Source organism: Chinchilla lanigera, unplaced genomic scaffold (assembly GCF_000276665.1).
Source record: "Chinchilla lanigera isolate Chin_1 unplaced genomic scaffold, ChiLan1.0 scaffold00099, whole genome shotgun sequence".
Lineage (NCBI taxonomy): Eukaryota > Metazoa > Chordata > Mammalia > Rodentia > Chinchillidae > Chinchilla > Chinchilla lanigera.
In genome coordinates, this window is record NW_004955500.1 from 5421878 (window position 1) to 5444996 (window position 23119).

At 45.9% G+C, this 23119-nt stretch overlaps 1 protein-coding gene across 3 annotated transcripts in view; it reads right to left on the minus strand.

Moving 5' to 3' along the window:
• Slc38a1 (solute carrier family 38, member 1) overlaps positions 1–23119 on the minus strand; it is a 75617-nt gene that overhangs the window by 28667 nt on the left and 23831 nt on the right. For all 3 annotated transcript variants that reach the window (XR_001231494.1, XM_005406597.2, XM_013505700.1), the window contains exons 6-11: positions 5685–5758; positions 4131–4223; positions 3731–3812; positions 2678–2760; positions 547–605; positions 328–438 (exon numbers count right to left, since the gene is read on the minus strand). Coding sequence is in view for 2 of the 3 variants with exons in the window: in XM_005406597.2 (XP_005406654.1) it covers positions 328–438; positions 547–605; positions 2678–2760; positions 3731–3812; positions 4131–4223; positions 5685–5758 (502 nt within the window). In the remaining variant the exon portion in view is untranslated. The remainder of the gene's footprint in view (positions 1–327; positions 439–546; positions 606–2677; positions 2761–3730; positions 3813–4130; positions 4224–5684; positions 5759–23119) is intronic.

Sequence of the window (23119 nt, forward strand, 5' to 3'; positions counted from 1 at the left end):
GCTTGCCAGGCAGGCGCTTTGCCGCTGAGCTAAATCCCCAGCCCCTATTAATCTGTTTTTAAAGCATTGCCTAGTACTCTCCATAGCACAGGAAGAACTGAGACAATTATTGAGATTTTCAGAAAATGCGTAAGGTTGTCACAAGCTTGCTAAAAAACCCTTGTGTATTTTTCAATATTCTCCAAATGGACTGTGGAATAGAGAAGCAATCCTACAGTGTGTTCTTTCCAGAATGAATACATTCAAAACAGTGTAATTACTAGCAGGAGAAATATACTGCTCTTAATAAAAACGCCCATTTTACCTTTAAAGGGTAGGAACACAAACCTTGGAATTGAAGGTGACATATTTTGGTGTACAAATATCTGTTGAATTAGCAGTTACTGTTGAATTTACGTCTGGAAGAGGGCAGGGAATTTGAAATTTCTTGTAGATCACCTGGTATTAAAAATACAAGAGAAACAACATAGATTTTATTAAAACCAAATAACAAATGATTATTGCATGGCATTGTACTATGTCAAAGACAAAGCAGTTGGCACTTACCACAATTAGGAAGAAAACCATGCAGCTCAAGGAAAATCCACTAGTATAGCCAAGATACCCTTTAAGAAGGAGAAAATTAATTGCTATTATTTCATTCATTACTTTCCTTTTTTGGTGCATTACTTCAAGCATAGTTTGGGACTTTAATAATATGCATACATGCCACTGTATATGAGATTTATGTCTTTGCTTATTAATCTATTTATTTTGTGGTACTGTGGATTGAAATCCTCATCTCTACACTGAGCTATATCCCCATTTTTACATCATTGTTTTTGCCTTTTTTTGAGACAGGGTCTCGCTATACAATTCAGGCTTGCCTTAATCTCACTTTGTAGCCCAGGCTGGTCTCGAACTCACAATCATCCTCCTGCCTCAGCCTCCCGAGTGCTGAGATTACAGGTGTGTGCCACCACACCTGGCCATTTTGTATTTTTTATTTTGTGACAGGGTCTTGACGCCAAGTTGGCCTGGCTGGGCTAGAACTTGCAGTCCCCCTGCGTCAAACGTGCTGGGATCACAGGCAAGCGCCGCCATGGCCAGCTGAGATTCATTATTTGACAGTGCTACTTTGTTTGGGCTTTGAATGAGGGCATTGAACTAAGCGTGCCGAGTTCAGTGCTTTGCGGCACACTAGAGATGCAGATTCCCAGGGTCCAGGGAAAGGGAGCCTCCCAGCGGGGCCCTAAGTCTGTGTGTTGAAGGACTGTAATGGACCCTTATGGGCAAATCCATTTACTCCCCGATCCTCTGGATGGAACTGACTGCCGGGTGTAATACTTGCCTCCCCAGATGACAAGTACGCAGGGAACAGATGATGTGAATTTCTAGAGATAAACGGAGCATGTGAGGATCTTCACTCTCTCCCCTTGGATTGCCTGGGAGGGCTCCTGCCCTGCTGCACGGCCTGCAGCCTCCTGGGAAGGGCCCTCTCTGAGAACTGGCAAGAGCTACTTCTACGCATATGGATAAGGCCTACATACTGACTCAGAGTCCAAAAGTAAGGAATTTTTAAAAATCTACTTATAAACTCCACAGAAGCAATCAAAATCTTACATTTCTAAACCAAACCAAAGTGAAACAAAAATGAAAACCCTGTCATTTATAATCACTTTGGGAAGATCTTAACCCATACTTCTGCCTTGAATTAAGTCACAGTTAAAGGGAGTACATCTCAGGCGTTTATGGCTGGATGGTAACCTGGCCTCATGACTTGATGTGTGAACTTCCCAAAGCTACGGGGCACACGAGTCTTCAAATAAAAGCAAGGAAACAAATGTCAAAACCAAATGGATGTGACTTGGTTTGGACATCATCTGTCATTTTTAACTTTACGCTTCACTCTCTCCCTTCGGTGAGAAAGATCATTTAGCTTGGGTGGAGTCTAAATTTGTATCTGAATGATTCATACACTTTTGGGTATAAACATAAGGGACTTTGCTTGGTATCAGATTTAAAAATCTATTTGTCTAAATAATCAGAGTATTTAAGACCTCAGAGGAGAATTCCACTTTCTGGACTTGTTTTATTTTTATTTATTTATTTATTTATTTTTGCGGTACCAGGGATCGAACTCAGGACCTTGCGCTTGCCAGGCAGGCGCTTATGCCACTGAGCTATAACCCCAGCCCTCTGGACTTGTTTTAGAGCAGCCTGTGAGCTGTGCTGCTGGAGACTGCAGTATCTGCCCTGGCCTCAGGACCTCTCCTCAGCCCTTCCAGCTGCGGAGTGGGACTACTCAGGAGATCACAGACAGACCAGCACTGATTTTGTTTTCTTCAGTTTTGTCTGTTTGCAGCCTGAGGACGGAACTCAGGGCTTCATGCACGTCAGGCAAGAACACCGCCATGAGCCACATTCCACCCCTTTTTATTTTCATTCGTATTTTGAGACAGGGTCATGTGCTTATTTTCCCGGGCTAGCTTCGACCTGTGATCCTCCTGCTTGGACCTTCCAATTAGCTGGGATTACATCTGACAGTAATGCTGGGTCTGATTAATACTTGCAATTTATGAGTTACTTAATTATTACCCTACAAGTGGAAGCAGAAGGCAAAACTGTTCATTTTTATTAGGTTTCTGATGCACCGGGACACTGGAAACACTACGAGAAAGTCAAGATCGCGCTTTACCTAAATTCTTCAAGAGACACAGAGGCAGAATTATGCCAAAGGTCACCACCACCACCAGAAGTCGGCCGTCCACATACCAGGCCCTGAAAGGCAGGGAGTCAGCTAGGTTATAGCTTTTGTTTAGAAAGTGACATTTCCCCCTTCAAATGTAAAACTGCATGACGTATTTTAGTGAACTCTGATCACCAGTATTACCATCAAATGTTTGGTCATTACGCAGGTTTTATCCAGACACTCTGACCCAACCACTGTCCCTCTACTACCGCTTCGGGCCTGCGTAATGGAAGCAGGGGTACTGTTTCTTCCCCCTCTCCCACTGGCTAAATGTGGCATTCCTTTGAATTATTTACGTGGTTTCAAAGCTGAATGTATACACTGCATTCCGTCAGATTACAGCTTGTCTTATCAATTATTGAAAAAGAAAGCTCCTTTTCGTTTTGCTTGGCTCCTATCAGAGGAATCGAGTCCCCACGGGTGGGCATTTCGTTCCCCCTGATCCCGTGCATCTGACCTTGAATCCCAAAGCGAGGACGCTAGGAACTCTGGTTTCTGCGCTTTTCCCTTGAAGGAAAACAGAGAAACTGACACTGACAAGAACTGTTAAACAAGACAGAGCCCACACATAAGTGCCAAGCGGAGCTGGCAGCATTTTCCACGGCGAGCGACACCTTAATGGGCTTGGCTCATACAAAGTGTGGTCCCCAAATGCCGTAAACCCTCTTTAAGAAGAAAGAGGCTGGGGTCTTCATTTTTTAAAATGTGTTCTACTTCTATGTTTAAAAAAAAAAAAAAAAAAAAAAAAACCAAAAACTCTATGTCTGTTCTATTCCACAGAAACTAGATAGAGATTTCAGGCCCTTGGGAAAGTGAAGTATCTTGTTCCCAGTATGTCTGATGAGCCTACCTTTTAAATGCTCATATTCAAATGACTCCCTTAAAACAACAAACAAAAATACTTTGTTTCTGCAATTTTCATCAGACAAAAACATTGGCTAGCCTGCATTTACACTAAAACATTATGGTTATATCACACAAAAAAAGTCTATAACTTACGAAAATTTCTCATCCTCTCCCATTAGAAAATTGATGGCGGAGGGTAGTTCATTTTTTACGATGAAGAGGTAGCTCAGCATTGCTGCAGGAAAATGAGAACCTTTTTAGAAAGATGATACTAAGCCGCAGAGTTGCAAGCTATATGAAAGGTCTTCTAACCTTAGACTAACCTTCAATAAGACAGAGGTGGCTTCAGCTATCCCCGCAGTGTATTTCCCCTTAAGTAAGTGACAGTTATCTATGCTCTATCTCCCAGTTTCTGTTTTAGCAACAAGACGGTTACTATTTGAATTATACTAAATTTTACATGGACACTCAACCACCAGAATTAGAAAAGAGAGTAACATTAGATATAGAAAAGCATGCTAAAATTTAGTATAGAAAAGGTCGTTCTTTTTACCTCCGATATTCTGCAGAGCGGTGGCTCCGAAGATCACCAGCTTCCCTGTAGTGCCAAAGACTTGTTCTCCCAGCTTCTCATAAACCATGCAGCCTATTTAAAAACGAAATTTGAGGATGCAAGAAACTGCAAGGCTCTGAAGTACAAACAGCCCACCTTTCACTCTGCTGACCACCCGCTACATTACCTGATGTCTTCCTCAAGTTCAGGTAGATCAGCCATCTTGGTTTGCAAGAGTTAAGGCACTGCCATTTAAGACACCTCTCCTGACATTTTAAAATGTCACACATGACTATTGTTTCTCCTTTTTCATACTGGCTACAAAAGCATGACAACTGAACTATTGGGTCATAAGGCTTATTTTTAACTATCTCTACCTTGGGGTTGAGGGTATGGATTTGGAATTCCCACCCTGATCTTTTTCTCAAATTTGGTGTGTACCACTGAAAAAGATTTGATTTTAAAAAGATCCTAAAAAAATAATAATAATAAAAAATAAGAAGATCCTGATGTTTGAGACAAAAAAGTCTCCTGCTGAATAAATTACCTGAACTGATGAGGCTGACAAACGATTCTCTTCATACTATCCTAGCAATCCCTTTTGTCCTAAAACACTAGAAACATCTAATTGTCACCACACAGGAATTCTGATTATTTGTAAAATTCAGCTCAAAAATATGCAACTCCCAAAAGGAAACAGCAGATAAATTTGCCCAACAAGTAATTTGATTATGGCAAAATTCTAAAGTGGTCAACCAGCTCATCTCAATAAAGCCTAAAATTAAACCATTCATTAAAAACAAAACCTCAGTGCTGGTATTTCTTTACAACAGTTTAGCTCATGTTTTCAGAAAGGTTCACAGAAAGCAATACGGGCCAAGTTATAATTAAACCTTTGTTTAATCTCTCCTATGACTGGTGTTTAAAGTAGACAATGGCTAGATCCTGAATTTATTACAAAATGTTCCAGCCATCTGTATACACTAATAGCTGGCCAGTGTGGTTTTAGCTAATGTAAAAGTCAGAGTACTACAAACATAGTCCAGAGTCCCAGGAATAGAAAATAAGCACTTCAGGTATTACACTGCCCAGGGAACTTAAGTCCTTGGTGAGTCACTACTCCCACACACCCTCAAGAGTAGCATTTTCTCCTTGGAATATGCACAAAAAAGAATCAAAAGTCTGCTTACTTTTAAAACCTTGGGAGGTTATGATATGATTAACATGGGGTATTTATTTAGGACTTACAAAGACCTAAGGAAAAGCTGAAAGCTTTTAAGCTTTAAAATGAAGTCATCTTAAACTAGAAAAACAAGCACAACTGATGTTCACTTCCAATGACACTATTTCCTCACGGTCCATGTGGATTTAATTTAAACGCTGCTGCCCGTTTTTTTAGGTAAATACCACGGCGAGTCTCCCAGTTACTGTAGGTCAAAGTCAGTCTTCCTTTTTAATCATCAAGCTGGACAGACAGAACATCATCTAGTCACAAAATCAGTATGAACATCATTCGCCCGGGCTTTAATAAAATTAGACACCTTCTCAGCTTACCTGTTTCCTTAGAGCAGATCAATAGAAGGTTTATTGAATATATAGACAGCAATGTCACTGAAGTCAAAAGGATCCTAGAGTAAAGAAAATAAATCCTGTAACAGTAACTAGGAAACAGTGTCTTCTGGTCTTGCATTTTTGAAAGGCAAAGGTCTATTTATACAGTTAATAGTATACGAAATGTGGAATCTATTAGTCACCCTGCTCTGAGAGCTTCAATAAAGTACTCATTACAAACTGAGTAACTATAGCAGCTCAAGTCTTCTCTGTAGTTCAAAGATGAAGTAGTTGTCTGGGAGCATTTCAGTGAAAACGACTTGAAGACCACACAATGAAAGGACGCTTTTGTAGCTGTGGTACATAGACTCTTGCTATTTCCAGATGCGAAAGCAAGGACTGAAGGTAAAGCTCACAGTAACCCTAGGGGAGGGACCGTGTGACTTCGAGCAGCTTGCTTATCTTCCATCTCTAGACCCCTCACCTTTAACAAAAAGACACGAACCACATCATGTAATAGACCCCTCCACTGCTACATCTCAGCCTAGACACTGTAGCACTAATCTAGTCGCTCTTTTGCACCTGGCTCCTCCTAGATTAATCACACTTTTTTAACCAGTGGAGAAAATTTGGACAACTGTGTACGGTGAAAAGATTTTTTTTCAGTGATGAACTCATGTTTTTGTTTTAATGCATCTGGCTCACTATCAAACCCTTCTAAAGAAAAAGCACAGTTAGAATGATGTGGGAGATCACATGGATTATTTCTGAATCACTGGGTTGAAACACACATGATAACTGCAAATAAAGACTTTCTACTAAAAAGAAAAAATATTACAGCTTCCAAGTGAAACCACTCACTTCCTGGAGGAGAAAAACATATATCCCTAGGACAAAAACTACCTCACGGCAACTGATTCCAAGCTTGAGCAATTAAAGGCAATTATTTTCCTAGCAAGCGCTGTAGAGAAGCACTTGGCCCAGCTTGCGGTTCTCAGGGTTCTGGACGTAGGCTGCCCGCTCCAACCGCCCCAACACACACCTGCAACCCGCAGCTCTCACCACCCCGGGGCTTCCCTGGCCTGGGCAGAACGACTGCTCCGAGCTCCCCCGGTCCTACAACGCTTGACTCTCCTGTGTGTGGTGCAGCTCTGGGCAGACAAGCCGGGAGTTCAGAATGGCCACGGCGGAACAGAGGGGCGGCCAGAAACCGGCCAGAGAACAGAAAGAAGAGGAACAGAGCTCCGAGGAGACAAAGCAAACACTGGGAGAGAACAGAAAACCCAGCACCGGGTGAAGGTCAAACCATCCCTGCCAGCAGAGGGGATTTTAGGTTGATTACGTTTATTCAGAACATGCATTCAAGGGCTGGGGATTTAGCTCAGCGGCAAAAGCGCCTGCCTGGCAAGCGCAAGGTTGTGAGTTCGGTTCCCGGTACCAGAGAAAAACCAAAAAAAAACCAAAAAACAGAACATGCATTCAGATACACACTTATTTAGCTAGGATCCCCAAGTGAGGAGGGTGATTAAGAGAGCAAGTCCTTATGCTCTACTCGAGCTGAGGGACACAAGCAACAGAGAGTACGCGTTTATTCACTAACGCAGAGGCTCTGAGGTTTGTAATAGAACATGATTTGGTATGCTCTGTCAGAGAAGACGACACAGCACCAGTGCAGCTTGGTTTTTCTCTACCTTGCAAGATAAACAATACCTTTGTTGAAGAAGCAAGCACTGTTTCTCTCGCTGTTCTCTGGGCGCAGAGGCACAGAACTGCCACAGCAAGCTTCCTGGTGGGCGCAGGATGGCGACCCTAGGACCCTCCCACGTGCTGCTCGGGAGGCACCGTGTGCTCTGGTGGGACTGACCAGAGGGGCGGGAGATACTCCCTTAGACCCAAGGGCAATACAGAACGTGACCTTGCGAAGGCTAATCCTAGTCCTAGCAGGAGGGGCTAATTACCAGCAGCCACATAATGATTTAGCAAGGGCCCTGAACTCGGGAGAAACTGAGAATTCCTATAGAAACAGTCTGGAGATGTCTGTAGTGTCCCCTCAGCTAGCGGCCCCTGGAACCAAGGGTTTCTCGACATGGTTACCTCCTTAAACCTTCTGTGGGTTGGATCTCTCTGTAGATGACCCTCAGTGGGCCTGTGAACCTCAGCAGAGAGGCGAGGAATTTCTGCCTGGACTCCTGTCAGCCCCGTTCCTTTCTCAAGCACAAGAAGTGTTAATTAAGGAAGATTTCAGCAAGCTGCTCCTCTGTCTTCTTTCCCACACTTAAATAGGGCAGAGTGAGGTGCTCCTACAGCGATGGAAACAGCCCTCCTGCTCCCATGTTTAAGGGAGCTAACATCACACCCTACAGAAGACACAGAAACCAGCAGACTGACTGTCCCACAGCCTTGCCTTTCACCACCCAATCTCTGGAGACTCTCTGCATCCCTCCCCAAACAGATTTCCCCTCCCAAAACTCAGAGAAAGCCGTTCTCTGGCAGCTCTCTAAGAAGCAAAGTTTGTATGCAAAGTTCCAAGTGTATCTGAGACCACAGCAGAATCTGGTGGGAATAAGATTAAAATTTAGAGCAGTATATCTCTTCGTTTAGATTCTCTGAAAGAAGCAATCTGTTGTCTAACTGACTCTAATAGATCCTAGAACGGTTTAAGAAAATCAAGTCAGAGGTGGCTGAAAACACGACATCTAAAAGAAAGACTGAAGAGGAGTAACTGACGATTTATTTGAAAGCTTCTGTTTTTAGCCTAATGATGTCTCCGTTGGCCCAAACAGCTATCTGAACATATAATTACGGCTCCGCAGAAGAGAAACATGAGCTGGTATTCTTGTGCTAACAACGAGGAATCCGAGTGATTACTTTTTCTATTTCATCTGAGCATCATTTAAGCTTCCTCACTGCCAACCACTGGGCGTAGTGTTAATAGGGCGGAGGCCAAAATGGGTTGCTGGAAAAAGCATGCTTACATGGTAGCTGGGTTGGGAGGCGCTGACTATTTCAGAGTTGTGTCCAGCCTGGACAAGCGCACCCTGTCACTGAACACGGGCTCTGGGGAAGGGGTGGCGGGAGTCAGAACCGTGAAGAACGTGGTCGGAACTTTCAGGAACCCTTGTGTCAACACTTCGTAAAATGCGGTACAGAGACACCCTAAGAGCTTTATGTCTCCCGAGAAGATGCCAGTTAGCAATTTAGAACTCTGGACTTCTACATGAGGGAGATTTTCGCAGATGAACTTGTCCGGTTCTTCACCCGGGACGGGAGACCTCTGTGTTCCATACCAATGCACACACACCCAGACCTGCAAAATGCCTCTTGACAGGGAATGCATTCAGCAAGCCCTTCTGTTTCAACCCCTGGGTCTTCACTGGAACTTCCGGACTTCCTTGAACCTATCTAAAATCTGACCTCCCTTCTATCTGACCAACCTTCTAATGGTGCTCACTGTAGGGCTGTGCTCTTTGACCGAAATCCTCTACTCTTTCAGCTGCTCGTTCTCTGGCAGAAGAGGGCTGCGCTGTCTCCATCTCAAGGTCCGGCTGTTCAACAACCCTTTACAAGGACAGTGCGCTGAGGTGAGCTCAGCGCTACACACCGGTTAAGATCCACAGTGCCCTCAAAGCCTCATTATTTGGGGAGTCGACCGGGCCATGGGGCGCCACACTCACTAGTGGATTCCCCCGCTGAGGAGTTTAGGAGCCGAATGTGCTGCTGGGCCCTGGACTGGGCGCGACCAGAGGGTACATTCTCGTCCCAGGCTCCTCCTTCTCCACCTGCTTCCGGGCGCATGCCGCTTACTCTGCAGTGCCCCTCTGCCGTCCTGTGTCGGCCCTGGGATCAGCCGAGCCTGCACTTCCACTGGGAGCCAGGATAAACCTTTCCTTTAAGCCGTGGGCACTGGGTATTCTGTTCCAACGATGGGAAACTCGCTCAGCCACTGCATCAGTTTTTGTCCAAACAGTGCAAAGCATGATCGGACTTTTAATTCCCTAAACCGGACATCATACTTCTTTAAAGGCAACCTATTTCGGGGTCATTTTTATGGCAGTCATATCACACTTTTTATTCTTTTTGAACTTCTAGAGTAAACTGCTACTAGGCTAAGTCTGCCTGGTTTGATCCTGTGTGTATATATTGTCTCTCTCCATATATATATATATATATATTTTTTTTTTATTCTGTCTTCTTGAGACAGGGTCTTGCTATGCAGTTCAGGCTGGCCTTGAGCTCACCTTAAAGCCCAGGCTGGTCTCAAACTCGCAACGATCTTCCTGCCTCAGCCTCGCAAGTGCTGGGATTATAGGTGTGCGCCACCACGCCCAGCTGTGTATTATATATTTTTAAAGCTAAGTGCAGCACTCCATTTATTTCTGTGAATTTTACCTCAAGTCTTACGGTATCTTTTAAATTGTTAATCCGCTTCATATTATCTACCTCGTTAGATTCCTATCTTCACTGTACGTTCATCCAAGCCACTGCTACTGACTTGGAACAGAAATGAGATCATCCGGAAATGCTCCACAGCCGAGCTAAGTGCTCAAGTCAGGATCCTGGAAGTCGCCCTTGACCTCTCACCTACTCTCACCCCTCACCCTTACTGGCAGTGTCCTCTCAGGTCTACCTCCAAATTATACCCCAAGTACCTGAGTTTTGCCTCTCTAATAGTTCGCCGCTGTGTCAGCTGGAGTACGAGGTGCCCAGCTGACTGGGTTAGCAGAGCTCTGGGTGTGCTGACTTACTGAAGACAGACGACCCACCCTGGGGGTGAGCGGCACCAGCTAACAGTCTCCTGGTCTGAACAGAATGAAAAGGGGAATAGAAAAGGAAGCTCTGCTTTGATTTCTTCAGAGGAGCTCCAGTCTTCCCCACTGCCTTGGGACGTCCACCAGCAGGTTCCCGGCACAGACCCTCAGGCTGCCAGCTCAGACCTCTCAGCCTTCTAACGTGGACCCTTCCACTACCAACAGGACCCTGCAGTGAGCTCCAGGTCGTGCTGCTTTGTTCGGCTCTCAAGCACACGACAGCCCTGCGCACTCTTCCACATCTGACCCTGGAGGTGCCACTGTAAGGCTACCTTGTAAATCGTGTATACACACACATACATGTAATTATTATTATATTAAATGTTACTCTAGTGAGCCCTGACGAACCCACTGCCCATTCCAATCCAAGACACCGTCATCTTCAAGTTCTGGGTGAGCGTAATAATCTTCATCTGTCTCACTTTTGTTGCCTCCTCAGACCCATCCTCCACCCAGCAACCAGAATCATCTTTTCATTCTATTGCTCGCTAGGTATCTCCACTACTAGACTACAGGACAGACCATGATGGTTTAATGCACCCATCAGCCTATTTACATTCAGTACCAAATCCACAACTAATAATAGACCCTTTGCTAAGAATGTGGTGAACTTCCAAGATCTCATTTGCAAGTTATGGGAGACTATGCCAATACCTGACTCAAAGACTCTACCTGTGATCTACTAGCTCACTTGTATCTCCAAAAATGGCATTAGTTTAGAGAAGCCTGCAGGGTCTTGGAGCACTATGTTCTACAGTAATTCCAAATAAACAAGTCATTTAATAATTTGCTCTGGAACACTCTCCGGAATCTACTTTTTGCCACTTTTGAAAGCTAGACTGGAATATACCCACTTCCGGTCCTCAGGGACACGTAGGCTCTCCGTGGCTTTTAAAGTATTTGTGACAGTGGTTTCATGGATATTTACTCTATTTGCTGCAAGAAAATTTAGACTTATACCTTAAATGACGAACTTCTAGGCACCTGTTTGAAAAGTGCTTGTCACTGTTGTGCATTATAATGAGAGAATTGTGATTTTTAACCTTCCACAACCTACCCCCAGACTGCATGGATGTTACAGTAAGTTTTACTTTTTACAGTACTACATGCTAGTAAAATGGAGAACTGACAATGGAATAAAATGTTAAAAGTAATTGAATTGTTCCCTACCGTGACTGTGGGGGTGATTTTACAACTCTAGGTAGGTAAACTTATAAAATCTACCCTTTAAATGGGAGGATTTTGGAGCCGGGCATGGTGGCGCACGCCTGTAATCCCAGCACTCGGGAGGCTGAGGCAGGAGACTGTTGCAAGTTCGAGACCAGCCTGGGCTACAAAGTGAGCTCAAGGCCAGCCCGAACTGCACAGCGAGACCCTGTCTCAAAAAGACAAGGAAAAAAAAAAAAAAGGAGGATTTTATTTATATAAAGTATACCTAAAGCCCAGCAACAAGAAACAACCTCATAATACTTTTAAGAGAGGTGAGCCTATATTTTTAAGGTCGTTATACAGCAAGGTTCATACCACACTCCCAACCCAGCAGCAGGGGCCTTGGGAGGTGTGCACGTGAAACAGCACCACTGCTGCTGACCCAGAAACAGCTCGGGGCGCGGGGTGTGCTGCTGGGGCTGCCTAGCGGCTGAATGCGTTCAACCCCACCAGGACTTGTTTCCCAGAAGCACAGGGAAGAGCCGGGAATTTAGCTCAGTGTGAGTTCCTGAGTTCGATTCTTGGTGCCAAAAAAAAAGCACACGAACCCTTACCCAGCCCTCCCTAGCACGAGGCCCCCTTGCCAAAGCTCAAGGCAGCTTTTCTCACACTGTAATAAACTAGGAATCCTTTTAAAACGAGTTTTCTCATTCGGCTGTTGGGGGGTGAGACCCAGGTTCTGCACTTCTGACCCGTGTCCCAGGGACGCTGCCGCCGCTGGTCCAGGGACCGCCCCGCAGAGTGCGAGGTGCGGCCCGAGCTCTGGCCCTGTGGCGCACACATCCTGGTTGTTTGTTTCTCACCAGAGGTGTCGCGTGTGACATCACCTACCACGCGGCTGCAGCATGGGGCCGGGCCAGCGGCACAGCTCAAGGAGTGGAAACACGGACCCACAGCCGCCCAGGCGAGACTGCAGAGGGAAGCACCGACAGCCGAGTCCCTGCCGTCCCAGTCAGAGGCTGATCAGCTCTTGGCGGAAGAAGCCAGGCCCTGGCTACTTTCTTGGTTGACTTATTCAAGCTCATACATTTAAGCATTCCTTCAAACTCTCCTCCCACACGTCCCTTCCTTCTGAAAGTGATGAGGCTCACCACACTGCTCAACCTGTCCTTTCCTCTGTCTCCTGTCTCCCTCCTCCTCCCTTTTTCCTTCCTCTCTTTTCCTCTTTTGTCAGATGATCCTGCACTGAAATGTCTTCCTCTGCTCCCTGGTGGCTGCCCCGTCTGTGATGGCCCGAGGGTGGTGGCTGTCACACTGCAGCCCGCCCACCGGGCAGTGCCCAGGGTCTCCTTGAGGTTCCAGAAAGTTCTCTGGCTACACACCAGGCCTCACCTGTTGGGCAGTGTTGACGATCTTCTCAAAAGCTCCCGCTCCCACTGTGTTGATGGCCCGTTTCTGTCTCTTGGTTGCTCTTGGCGGGCTTTGGCGATTGAGGCACAGGTCGCCCCCCATGCTCAGCTTCCCTGTCACCCCCAGACCTTCCTGTTACGGGCTGCCTTGGCGATGTCAGCACTGATTTTTACCGGAGACAGACACAGGGCCCAGTCCTGAGCCAGGGCACACGTGGCACCACCCTGCCACACGCGCCTCAGGGACGCGGCTTTGCTCTCGCTGGGGCGAGGGCCTGCGGTGTGGGAGGCGCCGGGGTCGGACGACGCAGGACTCGGACGGCTGAGCAAAGCTGCACCTTGGCCTCCTCTGAGCCAAAAAACCGAAAAGCTAATTCTTCCTCTTGTGAATCTAGTTAGAAGCCTACACCGCCCTCAGCGAAGTGAGCAGAACAGTCCATATAAAAACTCCTGAGCGGGTGTAAGTGCGGCTTTTATTATTAGTCCTGTTTTTACTTACCCTCAACGCTGATTTCGGAGCTCAGACACAACTCTGGATGAGCCAGAACACTTGCAAGAAAAAATTCAAACCATACAAAAGCACTGGACAAGCCCTAGAAAGCGTGAGCTCTTCGGCCAATCATCTGGCTCCAACCGTTCCCTCTCGCTGTGTTCGCCCTTTCCAAGCCCTCAACGCTCGTCCCGCAACTTTCCAGTCGTTTTCTAATCTCTGTTCTCTCCCCTGGTCCTCCAGGCCCCGCTCGGCCTCAGGGATGCGTCTGCGCGAGCAGATTCAGACACTCACGGCAAAGGGAGGAGAGGAGACACAGCAGCTGTGCAGCGCGGCAGCCCTGACAGAGGACCGAGGCCGGAGGGAAGAGTCCCCGGCCTGTGCGATTGGAAGGCGCAGGCTGGGGCTCTCCAGGCGCACGGGGTCCGAGCAGCACGGGAGCGAGGCGCTGGCGGGAGGGGCCGAAGTGAGACCCGCGCTGTCCGAGCCACAGCCGGGCAGGGCAGAGGCGCCGACCAGGGGGGCTGTGAGGGCCAAGGTCAGGAACGTGGCCCCCGCCGGCGGAAGCCGCACCAGTGGGAAACGCAGGCACAGAAGCCGGGGTCACAGGCAAGCGTCCTTCCTTCAGCTCTCGGACAGAAAAGGCCTGCCTGGAAGCGAAGACAGCGGGCCGCGGTTCCATCCCTAATCCAATCATCTCAAATACGTCACACAGTTCAAAATCGCAGTATCTTTTATATGGAGATGAGTTGCTTAGGGTGTTAACTGACTTTAATGGGGATTCAATGTAACCGATAAAATACTTTATTGGTCATTCACAATACTAAACTCTGGGGTATTCAGCACGCCACGCCCATCCTAAGCACTTTTTAAACCAGTTCTCTTATAAAGTAGTACTGTTTCATTTTATAGATAAGGTAATCCAAGCTCGAAAGGTTAAGTATTTTGTCTAACGTCACACAGGTAGCGTCAGAGGACCAGCACACTAGGATTTAGTAGCATGTATTACTGTGGTGCTTATAAACTGGACCAGGGGATGACAAGGATAGTTTTATTTTTGTTATTATTGTAATTCTGGTTTTTTGAGACGGGGTCTCACTATGCAGTTCAGGCTGGCCTTGGCCTCACTATGGAGCCCAGGCTGGCCTTGCACAAGTGGTAATTCTTCTGCCTCAGCCTTCCGAGTGCTGGGATTACAGGTATGTGCCATCATGCCTGGCTAAAAGGATCATTTTAAAAGGCTGGCCTAGGAAAAAGCAGGCATCAGTGATTTGTATAATTCCTTCCATTCCTTCCTTGTAGGCAAACCGAAATTCTTTTGCCTTCCCTTAAACTTCTCTTAGCCTCAAGGTTAGCTACATGTTTTGTCTAGAAAAACAAATAGGCACCCCTGATGTCCAAATCAAGTATCTAATAAAACCCTAAAAAGAGGTATTTAAAAGAGGCACGAAGGCAAAAATAGAACTTAGCAGCTTAGTTAGCACTTCATGAGGTTAAAAAAGTTAACGGGAGGTCTGAGCCGAAAGGAGGAAGTTGTAACGGTAAGAAACCCACGTGTTATAACACTTCCTGTTTTTGCGTAGTGGGTAGAGCACCGTGGGTTTTGTGGATGCTGTTGACATACCCTTGTTCCTCTTCTTCCATTCCACAAGGATAACTAGTTCCTCTTCTCAAAGCTAGATCCTGACCCTGTAAAATGATGCCCCCTTTTACACCTTTAAAAGATACAACTTTTGAGTGGCAGAAAAATTCCACAGGCTACTGAAATAAAGCAGCAAGTGGTACTGGGTAGAATGATGGATGGAGAGTTTCATCCATACTGTCTGTTTCTATGGCAACAAGGCATACTTGAGGGATAGGAAGCACAACAGGACTACCCAACAGACATGTTGCCCCCACCCTCTGCCCAGGAATTAGTGTCATCCCGGGCAAGCTACCTCACCTGTGTGAATCTGAATTTCTTTATCTACAAAAAGGGGACGCCAAATAAGTTGGGTATAAAGCAGTGATGGTAAACTTGTGCAAGCTCTAAAAGCTTTGCCACTGCTGTTATAAAAAGTTCATGAAACAATGGATAATTTGTAATCTTCTTTTTAAAACCATTTTTAAAAGTAAAAGCATTCTCAGCTAATAGATCATACAAAAAGAGGCCGGAACAGCTTTGGTCTGTAAGCTGCAGCATGTCAGCCTATGATGCAGATGTAGCTCTTTGACACCATGTGCCTGACATACAGAAAAGTCTGCGGTCCTAGAACGAAGCAAAATATCTAGCCCACAAAGGAGCAGTTCTCCAACCTATGTAACCAACTACCGCTCTGCAGGTTATCAAAGCTCCAGCAAAGCTTGCCAGTCCAACTCTCTGGACTGCAGTTAGCCTGCCCTCCTGTGCTGCTCTACAGCTGGGCTACTGTGACTCAGAGAGTGAGTGGAACAGGCAGGTTCTCTGAGCAACATGGAGGTGAGTAATGCTGTAAAAGATCACACAGTAGAGTTAGGTTGCCTCTTGCAAGCTAAGAAAAATACAGTGGATCAAACAAAGGTCTCCTGTTGTCCTTGGATGACAGACATACCTGCTGCAATCAATGTCAATGAGACCAAGGGAACCCTGGTGTGTGAAAACGCACACATGCATGCACGCACGCACATGCCTATCTCTCTGGGGCTAAAAAATTAAATTCCTGGAAACTCATCAGACACATTATAGCCCAGGCCATAAACTAAGCAGTAAGTGCTCAACTTTTCAAAACAATGGGTAGGACTCATCTCCTACACAAGCCAGCTGCTTTCTGTTTACAAAGTACTCATTGTAGGCATAACACTAACCACTTTCCCATTTCCCTTTTTCTGAAAGGCTTCTAAACCCCATGAATTTCAATAGAGCTCCAAGGCACTGCCGCTGCCCTTTCTACATGCATTTCAAGTGCTGGCAAGCCTGGCTGTGGACTCCTCTCCTTCCAGTATTATGGTTCCCAAACGAGAGACTCTGATGCCAGTTATTCTTCCTGCCAACCACAGGACAGCACTTTTCTCTTCAGATCATTTCTAAGGAACCATGCACCATAACTCCAAGAATTTTAAAAACAAGTAACTGATGGACAAGACGGAAGATGAGTGTGACCATCCGTGGACCACCAAGGCTCGTCCGGAAGAGCAGGGTCTCCTGACTGAGTTCCTTTTAACTGTACCCCATCCTAGCAGTGTTAGGGATTTAACAGCCAGGCCTAGGCACTGAGCTCCACCCCAGCCCTTTTTATTGATTTATTTTTTTTATCTTGAGACAGGTCTTACTAAGTTGTCCAGGCTGGGCTTTAAATTTTGATCCTTTCACTTCAGCCTTCCAGGGTGCTGGAAGCCTGCTCAGCTAACTGTTTTTATTAGACAAGATCCCAATTTGGCCTTTCTTTAGGAGTGCACGAGAAAACGACTTCATATTTACAAGAAGTAGTTTGGTAACTAACACAGGTATCATCTTTGCTACCACTAGGCCCCAAATTTATGACCTTGGTCAATGTCATTCAGAGTTTTAGGGTGTATATACAGTAATAAAGCAACGACAGCTTAAGAACAGGCAGAGGATTTGCAAAGGGTCGCTGCAATCTCAACCCAATGTTTAGACTTCAGGGCTATTTCGAGACATCAGAAAGCTAAGCTGGGCCAGTTATTTAAGGATCTATACCTCCTGATGAGAGGAACAACGTGTTTGGAAGAGATAATAATCATCAAATTCCTATAATGTGTAACCAGGGATTTAGGGCAATGTGTTCATGCGTCTGTAATTTTAGTTCTATTTCTGTCTCTCCCTTATGTGGGCTCCAGGACTAAATACTGGGCTGGGAGAGAGAAGGTACCTGGTAAGTACACTGATCTCGGCTTACAGAGCTCTTTTTTGGTGTTGTGAAATGTATCCCCGCATTACTGGTTCGTGTGTACACACTAGGTACAGACAATAAAACGTTACCTCATTTGGTTGGTATAATTACAAGCGATCCACCAAGGCAAATATTAGGACAAGGACAGAGAAACAGTCATCCACAATTACAGCGAACAGTCCACCACAGAATGAAGGCAATTGCTATCGACTGACAATGACAATTACCGTACTTTTTGCAAATAGCAATTTAACAACAAATGCCCTTTTGCTATACCAGCCTCCTGCGCACTATTCTGAGTTTTCAAATGAAGAAGGTATGATTAGGAAAATAAACGGGAAGCAGTGAGTCCCACGACAGCCCCGTGCTTATGATCATTACACCCGCACAGCCGAGCCCATTCTGAGGGGGAATTAAACCTTTCAGGTGACTTTTCTCCCTAACTACAACAACGACGAGGCCACGGTTGTGCTCTAACGCCTTGTTCCTGGTTTTGCAAAATGCAGTTCTTACACATCCATTCGTTCATTTCAGCAGACATTACTGGAAGTTGTCTGCAGGCAAACACTGTTCTAGGTCTCGTTAGCGGCAGGAAGGAAGATCTGAACACAAAATTTGACGTTAATCCAGCGTTCGGAATTCAATAGGGAAGATAAAATACGTCTCAGTAATGGGAGTGATACGTTTTAGAAAGGCACGGGTTGCACTGAAAGCAGAGGGAAGAGAGATCAGCCTTCCCTGGGAGAATTGGAGAGACAGACACAGATGCTTGCGGAGGAGACGGCATCGACCTGGGCCTTCCCGGACCAGCAGGACTGAGCACGGGGCTGAGACACGACAGGATGTGGGCGGCCTGCACAGCCGAGGGCGAGGCGCGGATAATCCGAAGGGAGATGAGGTTGAAAACACGCTTTGGAGCAGGTGGCCCAGAACTGACCCCTCAGGCTAGCTCTCCTGGTCGAAATACAGACACTAAAAGTATTTTCTCAAGCTTTCTCTAGGTAAGAGGAAAAGGGAAGTTTCATTGTACCGGTTTAAAGTTCCCTAGACACCACTTTTTTTTCAATTAGTTTTTTTTCCCTTAATAATAAATGGCAAAAATAAGTTGAAAGAGTATAAACTTTCCTTGTCTACTTCGCCCCTAGACTCTACTGCCAGCAGCTGTCTATCCTCCTGAAACACTCTGGGCCACACGTACCTGTGTACACCACCTGCCCGCACACCCCCTCCCACCCAGTATCCCATCTGTTTCCACCAAGAATACGCCTGCGAAATTTTTCTGTGCCTGTCCATAGAAGTGCCCCCGGCTCTCTCTCTCTCTCCTTCCCTCTCTTCTTCTCGTACTGGGTGTTGAAGCCTAGAGCTCCACAATGAGCTACATCCCCAGCACTCTTTATTTCTTATCTGGACACGTCTCACTAAGTCCCCCAGGCAGGCCTTGAACTCACAATCCATCCCTAGCTCTGAAAGCGCTAGGGTTCCAGGCACGTGCCACCGTGTCTTTTAGGTAGGAGTCTAGTAGTCTACTTTATAGAACTACCATGATTACTTCACCAACTGTCTAAAGATAGACCTGTTATTATTTGACTTTGCTATTTTCTGGTGCTAATTTATTTACGTATTTATTTATTTTTGACACAGGGTCTTGCTATGAAGCGTAAGATGGCCTTGAACCCACAATCTGACTGCCTCCGCCTCCTTAGCACTGCAATCACAGATGTACAGCACAACCACGCCCGTGGGTGACTGACTGGTAATAACCAAAGGCTTACTTTACTTCTTCTGAAACAAACTAAGTTGGAGGGTTCCTGAGGCAGTCTGGAGGGAATCAAAATGTACCTGAGAGAAAGCTGGGTGGCCCATATGAAAAACATGAGGCAGTTCAGAAGGGCTATTGGTTTTGCAATATACTTGAGGCATGTGTTACTGCAGCAGAAGATGCACCACCCCAGCCAGGACGCTTCAGTCTGTTAGCTGCCCAGGGAATAGTTCCTGTCACAGTTCCTGTTACTTTTGTTTCGTAGAAATAGCTGGTCACTGCCATCTGTAAATGGTCACTATGATACATATTGTAAGAACCAATCCCAAGCTGACAAGCCATTCTGCTTCTGTACATCCTGCTTGCTTATCCCATATAGGACCTTAGATGACCAGAGATCAGGGCCTGGCATTTTTATAAGGTCTGGTTCCCTGTCAGTGCCCGTCTGATGTTAAATAAATCTGCCTCCAAATCCTGGGTGTCATTTCGGTCTTTCCGTGTGCCGCTGCACAGTTCTTCTGTGACCAAGAACTTGACTATCCTTCCAACCTACAAATTAGTATGCTCAATACCGCAAAGCAATTTTCACTACAGTAAAGATGGTTCTCAGTGGAACACTAGCAAGATAATTCAGGAAAGCTGATGAATTTAGAAGGTGCTTTTTAAGTTAAAGTACATTGGAAAGTAAAAAGTAAGCTTTAACTTGCAAACACCCATGGATAAGGATAGAATTTCCCTCACGCTGTGTGAGTAATGCAGGGCTAGTTTCTGCAGAAAGCAACATTAGCAGTAGGACGGTGCTTCAGCTCAGTGGTTCTAGAGTCAAGCCATCCTGGATGGGGTCCCAGTGATCTAACGCACCATCACGGGAGAGTTACTAAGCCTCAGTCAGTTCACCCAGAGAATGGAGCTAGCACCCACCCCAGAGTGTTGTAGGTGGGAACTGGGTAAGATAATACTGCACATATAGTTACCTGTCTGATTACTATTCAGTAAATGTTAACTATTATTTAGTGACTACCTAATAAAATAACCACAATACTTGAATAAGTACTTTCCATATAATGGCGTTCTGCATGGCTTCACTCTTACACACACACACACACACACACGCTCACACTCACTACTCCTCAGCAGCCCACAGGCCTGGTACTGATTAATAACATTTTTCTGGCATCACGCTGTTCAAGGTGTTCTTAGATACATAATCTTTATTCCCAGTCACCACCAAAGTAAGACTGAAAAATGAAAAACAGCACCCCAAAAGGTCTAGACTTACAAGGTCTCAGAATTTAGGAACACGCAAAATCTGACACTAGTCTTACAGTAGGGCAGACCTCATTGAGTTGAACTGAATTAGGTGTGTATTAAACAGAAATGACAGCCATGACGGCTGGGTCAAAATGTGAGCCCAAATTCACCCAAGAAGAAATCACACCAACAAGTTTCCAGCGGAGCCCTGTGAAGAGACTGCCACCGGCCCCAGGGCGACATCGAGGAGCCTTCCGTTGTGCTTCTGAAGAAGCCGGACAGTCTGGGACTCCTTTTCAGGGCTGGCCAGGGAGCCTGGAGCAGAGCCCTATACCAGAAGAAATGCCTGGATCCTGCCAAGTGCTCCTTGGCTTCTAGCAGCTGTAGGAGCAGCTGGTTTTACAAAAGTCACAGGGTAAGCCCTTGTTCTGGGGTGGAGGAGCTCTACGTTCTGTGAGAACTTTTAAATTCGAGTCTTTATACAGCGACCCTCATGAGCTACCACCCAGGACGTGGCGTGTGGGGCTCTCTAGTCATCGTGCTCACGAATGACTGAATGACTTAAACGGTTTCATCAAGGGAAAAATCTCCCTCCCACCAGAAAAGTCATGTTTATCCAATTCTTCGCTTCATGAAGGAACTACAGAGTCCTGAACTAGGAGGTCAGTTACCCCTGAGCCTGTGTCATTAAAAATCAGCTGGTTTCCAGGACTGCAGATTAGGCACAAGGATTTACTGCTGTTCCTCCTGATACACGAGTAAAAGGTTCTTATTTTCTTCTTTTAAAGGTGTCAGTGTGCTAGGACAGGGAGAACGCAAGGAAAGACAACGTAACACAGTTTTGATGGCTGGAAGGTAGCGGAACTGAATCCTGAACTGACAGTGCGGAGTCGGACCGACCCGTTCACACCTCAGAAACTCCCGCAGGCCTGGGCGGCGCTGCTGGGAGCCAGGCACAAGGGCAGGGAGGAGCGAGAACAGGCTGAATACGCCGAACCTTCGTGAAGGCGCAGCCAGGCTCCCCGCACCAGGCCTCTGCTCCACCAAGCCGTGTGGTCGCTCCTGTCCCACTCTGGAGAAGTTTAAGGGTACTTGATATAGAGGTCTCTGGGTGGAGGACTGGGTACCCTCTGCAGGGAGGGGTGTGGTAATGAAAACTGGGGCTTGAGAGAATTCATGCTGGGGTATTACCCCCAGTCCCTTTCCCAGAGAGACAGTGGTCAGGTCCTGACGCTGTGAGCATGAGTCAGACCTCCTCTGGGTGACCAGGACAGCTGAAGTACTAGTACAGTAGAGAAACTGGCTGGGCGTGGTAGCACACACCTGTAATCCCAGCACTCGGGAGGCTGAGGCAGGAGGATCTCTGCGAGTTCAAGACCAGCCTGGGCTACAAAGTGAGCTCATGGCCAGCCTGAACTGCATAGCGAGACCCTGTCTCAAAAAGACAAAAAGAGAAACTGCCTTGCATAAGTGAAGGGCACTGTGAGCACCTCAAATGAAGCCAACACCAATAAATCCCACACAAGAGCAGCAGGCACAAACTACCCTTGTTTTTCCCGATTTCTAATATAGCAGACAGGGAAGCACCACCTGACAGCTGCGAAAAGGGTCTAAGATGAAGGACAGGATCCAGGGCAAAAGGAATAGCACACCCCCCTGCAGGGGTACAACTCGCACAATCCAGACTGCAGGAAAGTCTGCAAGACGCATGGCCCGCTTTCTTCAACAAATTAACTGCACTGGGGGAAATCCCCCGCAAGGTGACAAGACATCCTCAGATACAAGTTACTCTTTCCATGCCTCGCTCCTTAATGAACAACGGGCTGACTTCCTCGTGTTGTTACAGGGTTTAGACTGAAACAGAGCAGGGGTACGAGAGTTGCTGCTAGCATCAAATAACTGTCCCAGGCTGGAGATATAGCTGAGAGGCACAAGAGCCTGCCTGGCAAGCGCAAGGTCCTGATTTCGATTCCCGGTACCAAAAATAAATAAATAATAAAAAAATTGTCTTTTTACACTATGTTAGCAAATAATATAATATAATAACTGAAAAGGAAAAAAAAACAGGAATTAATGTAATACACATTTTCTTTCTTTTTAAAAAAATGTGTAAGATTGCTTATTTCCTTATCAGAGGAATGTTACCACAGATTTTTACAGCTGTCAACCCACCTTTTTTCAAACTGGGCACATATCAAATCTAGCACCATGGGAGTTTTACTGTGCAGTGAGATTTTTAAACTATCACTACAAATACCAGGATACTGCACGTGTTTCCAGATTTGGAATGACTGAAAAAAATGCAAATGTGTTATATCCAAAACTCTGAAAATTCCTCTTCTTCGTCAGCATTCACTAGAGACACACCTGTGCATAATACATGTTTGCAGCAGCCCTGACAGCGAGGTGCCGACTGACTGGGTTAAGTGACTCTTCATATTTTGACCATTTAGTTGAGACTTGAAATAACAGCATAGAGCCCAAAAGTATAAAAATAAAAAGTATTTTAAAAAGTTATTTCCAAGTGTTTTTTTTTTTTTTCCCAGTATCGGGAATCGAACTCACAACCTCATGCTTGCCAGGCAGGTGCTGTGACGCTGAGCTAAATCCCCAGCCCTCTTTGCAAGTGTTTTAAATTTTAAATACTTCCATAGTTTGGATTAATAAAAAATTTTTCTCCTGCCTCTTTCTTGTAAGCATATA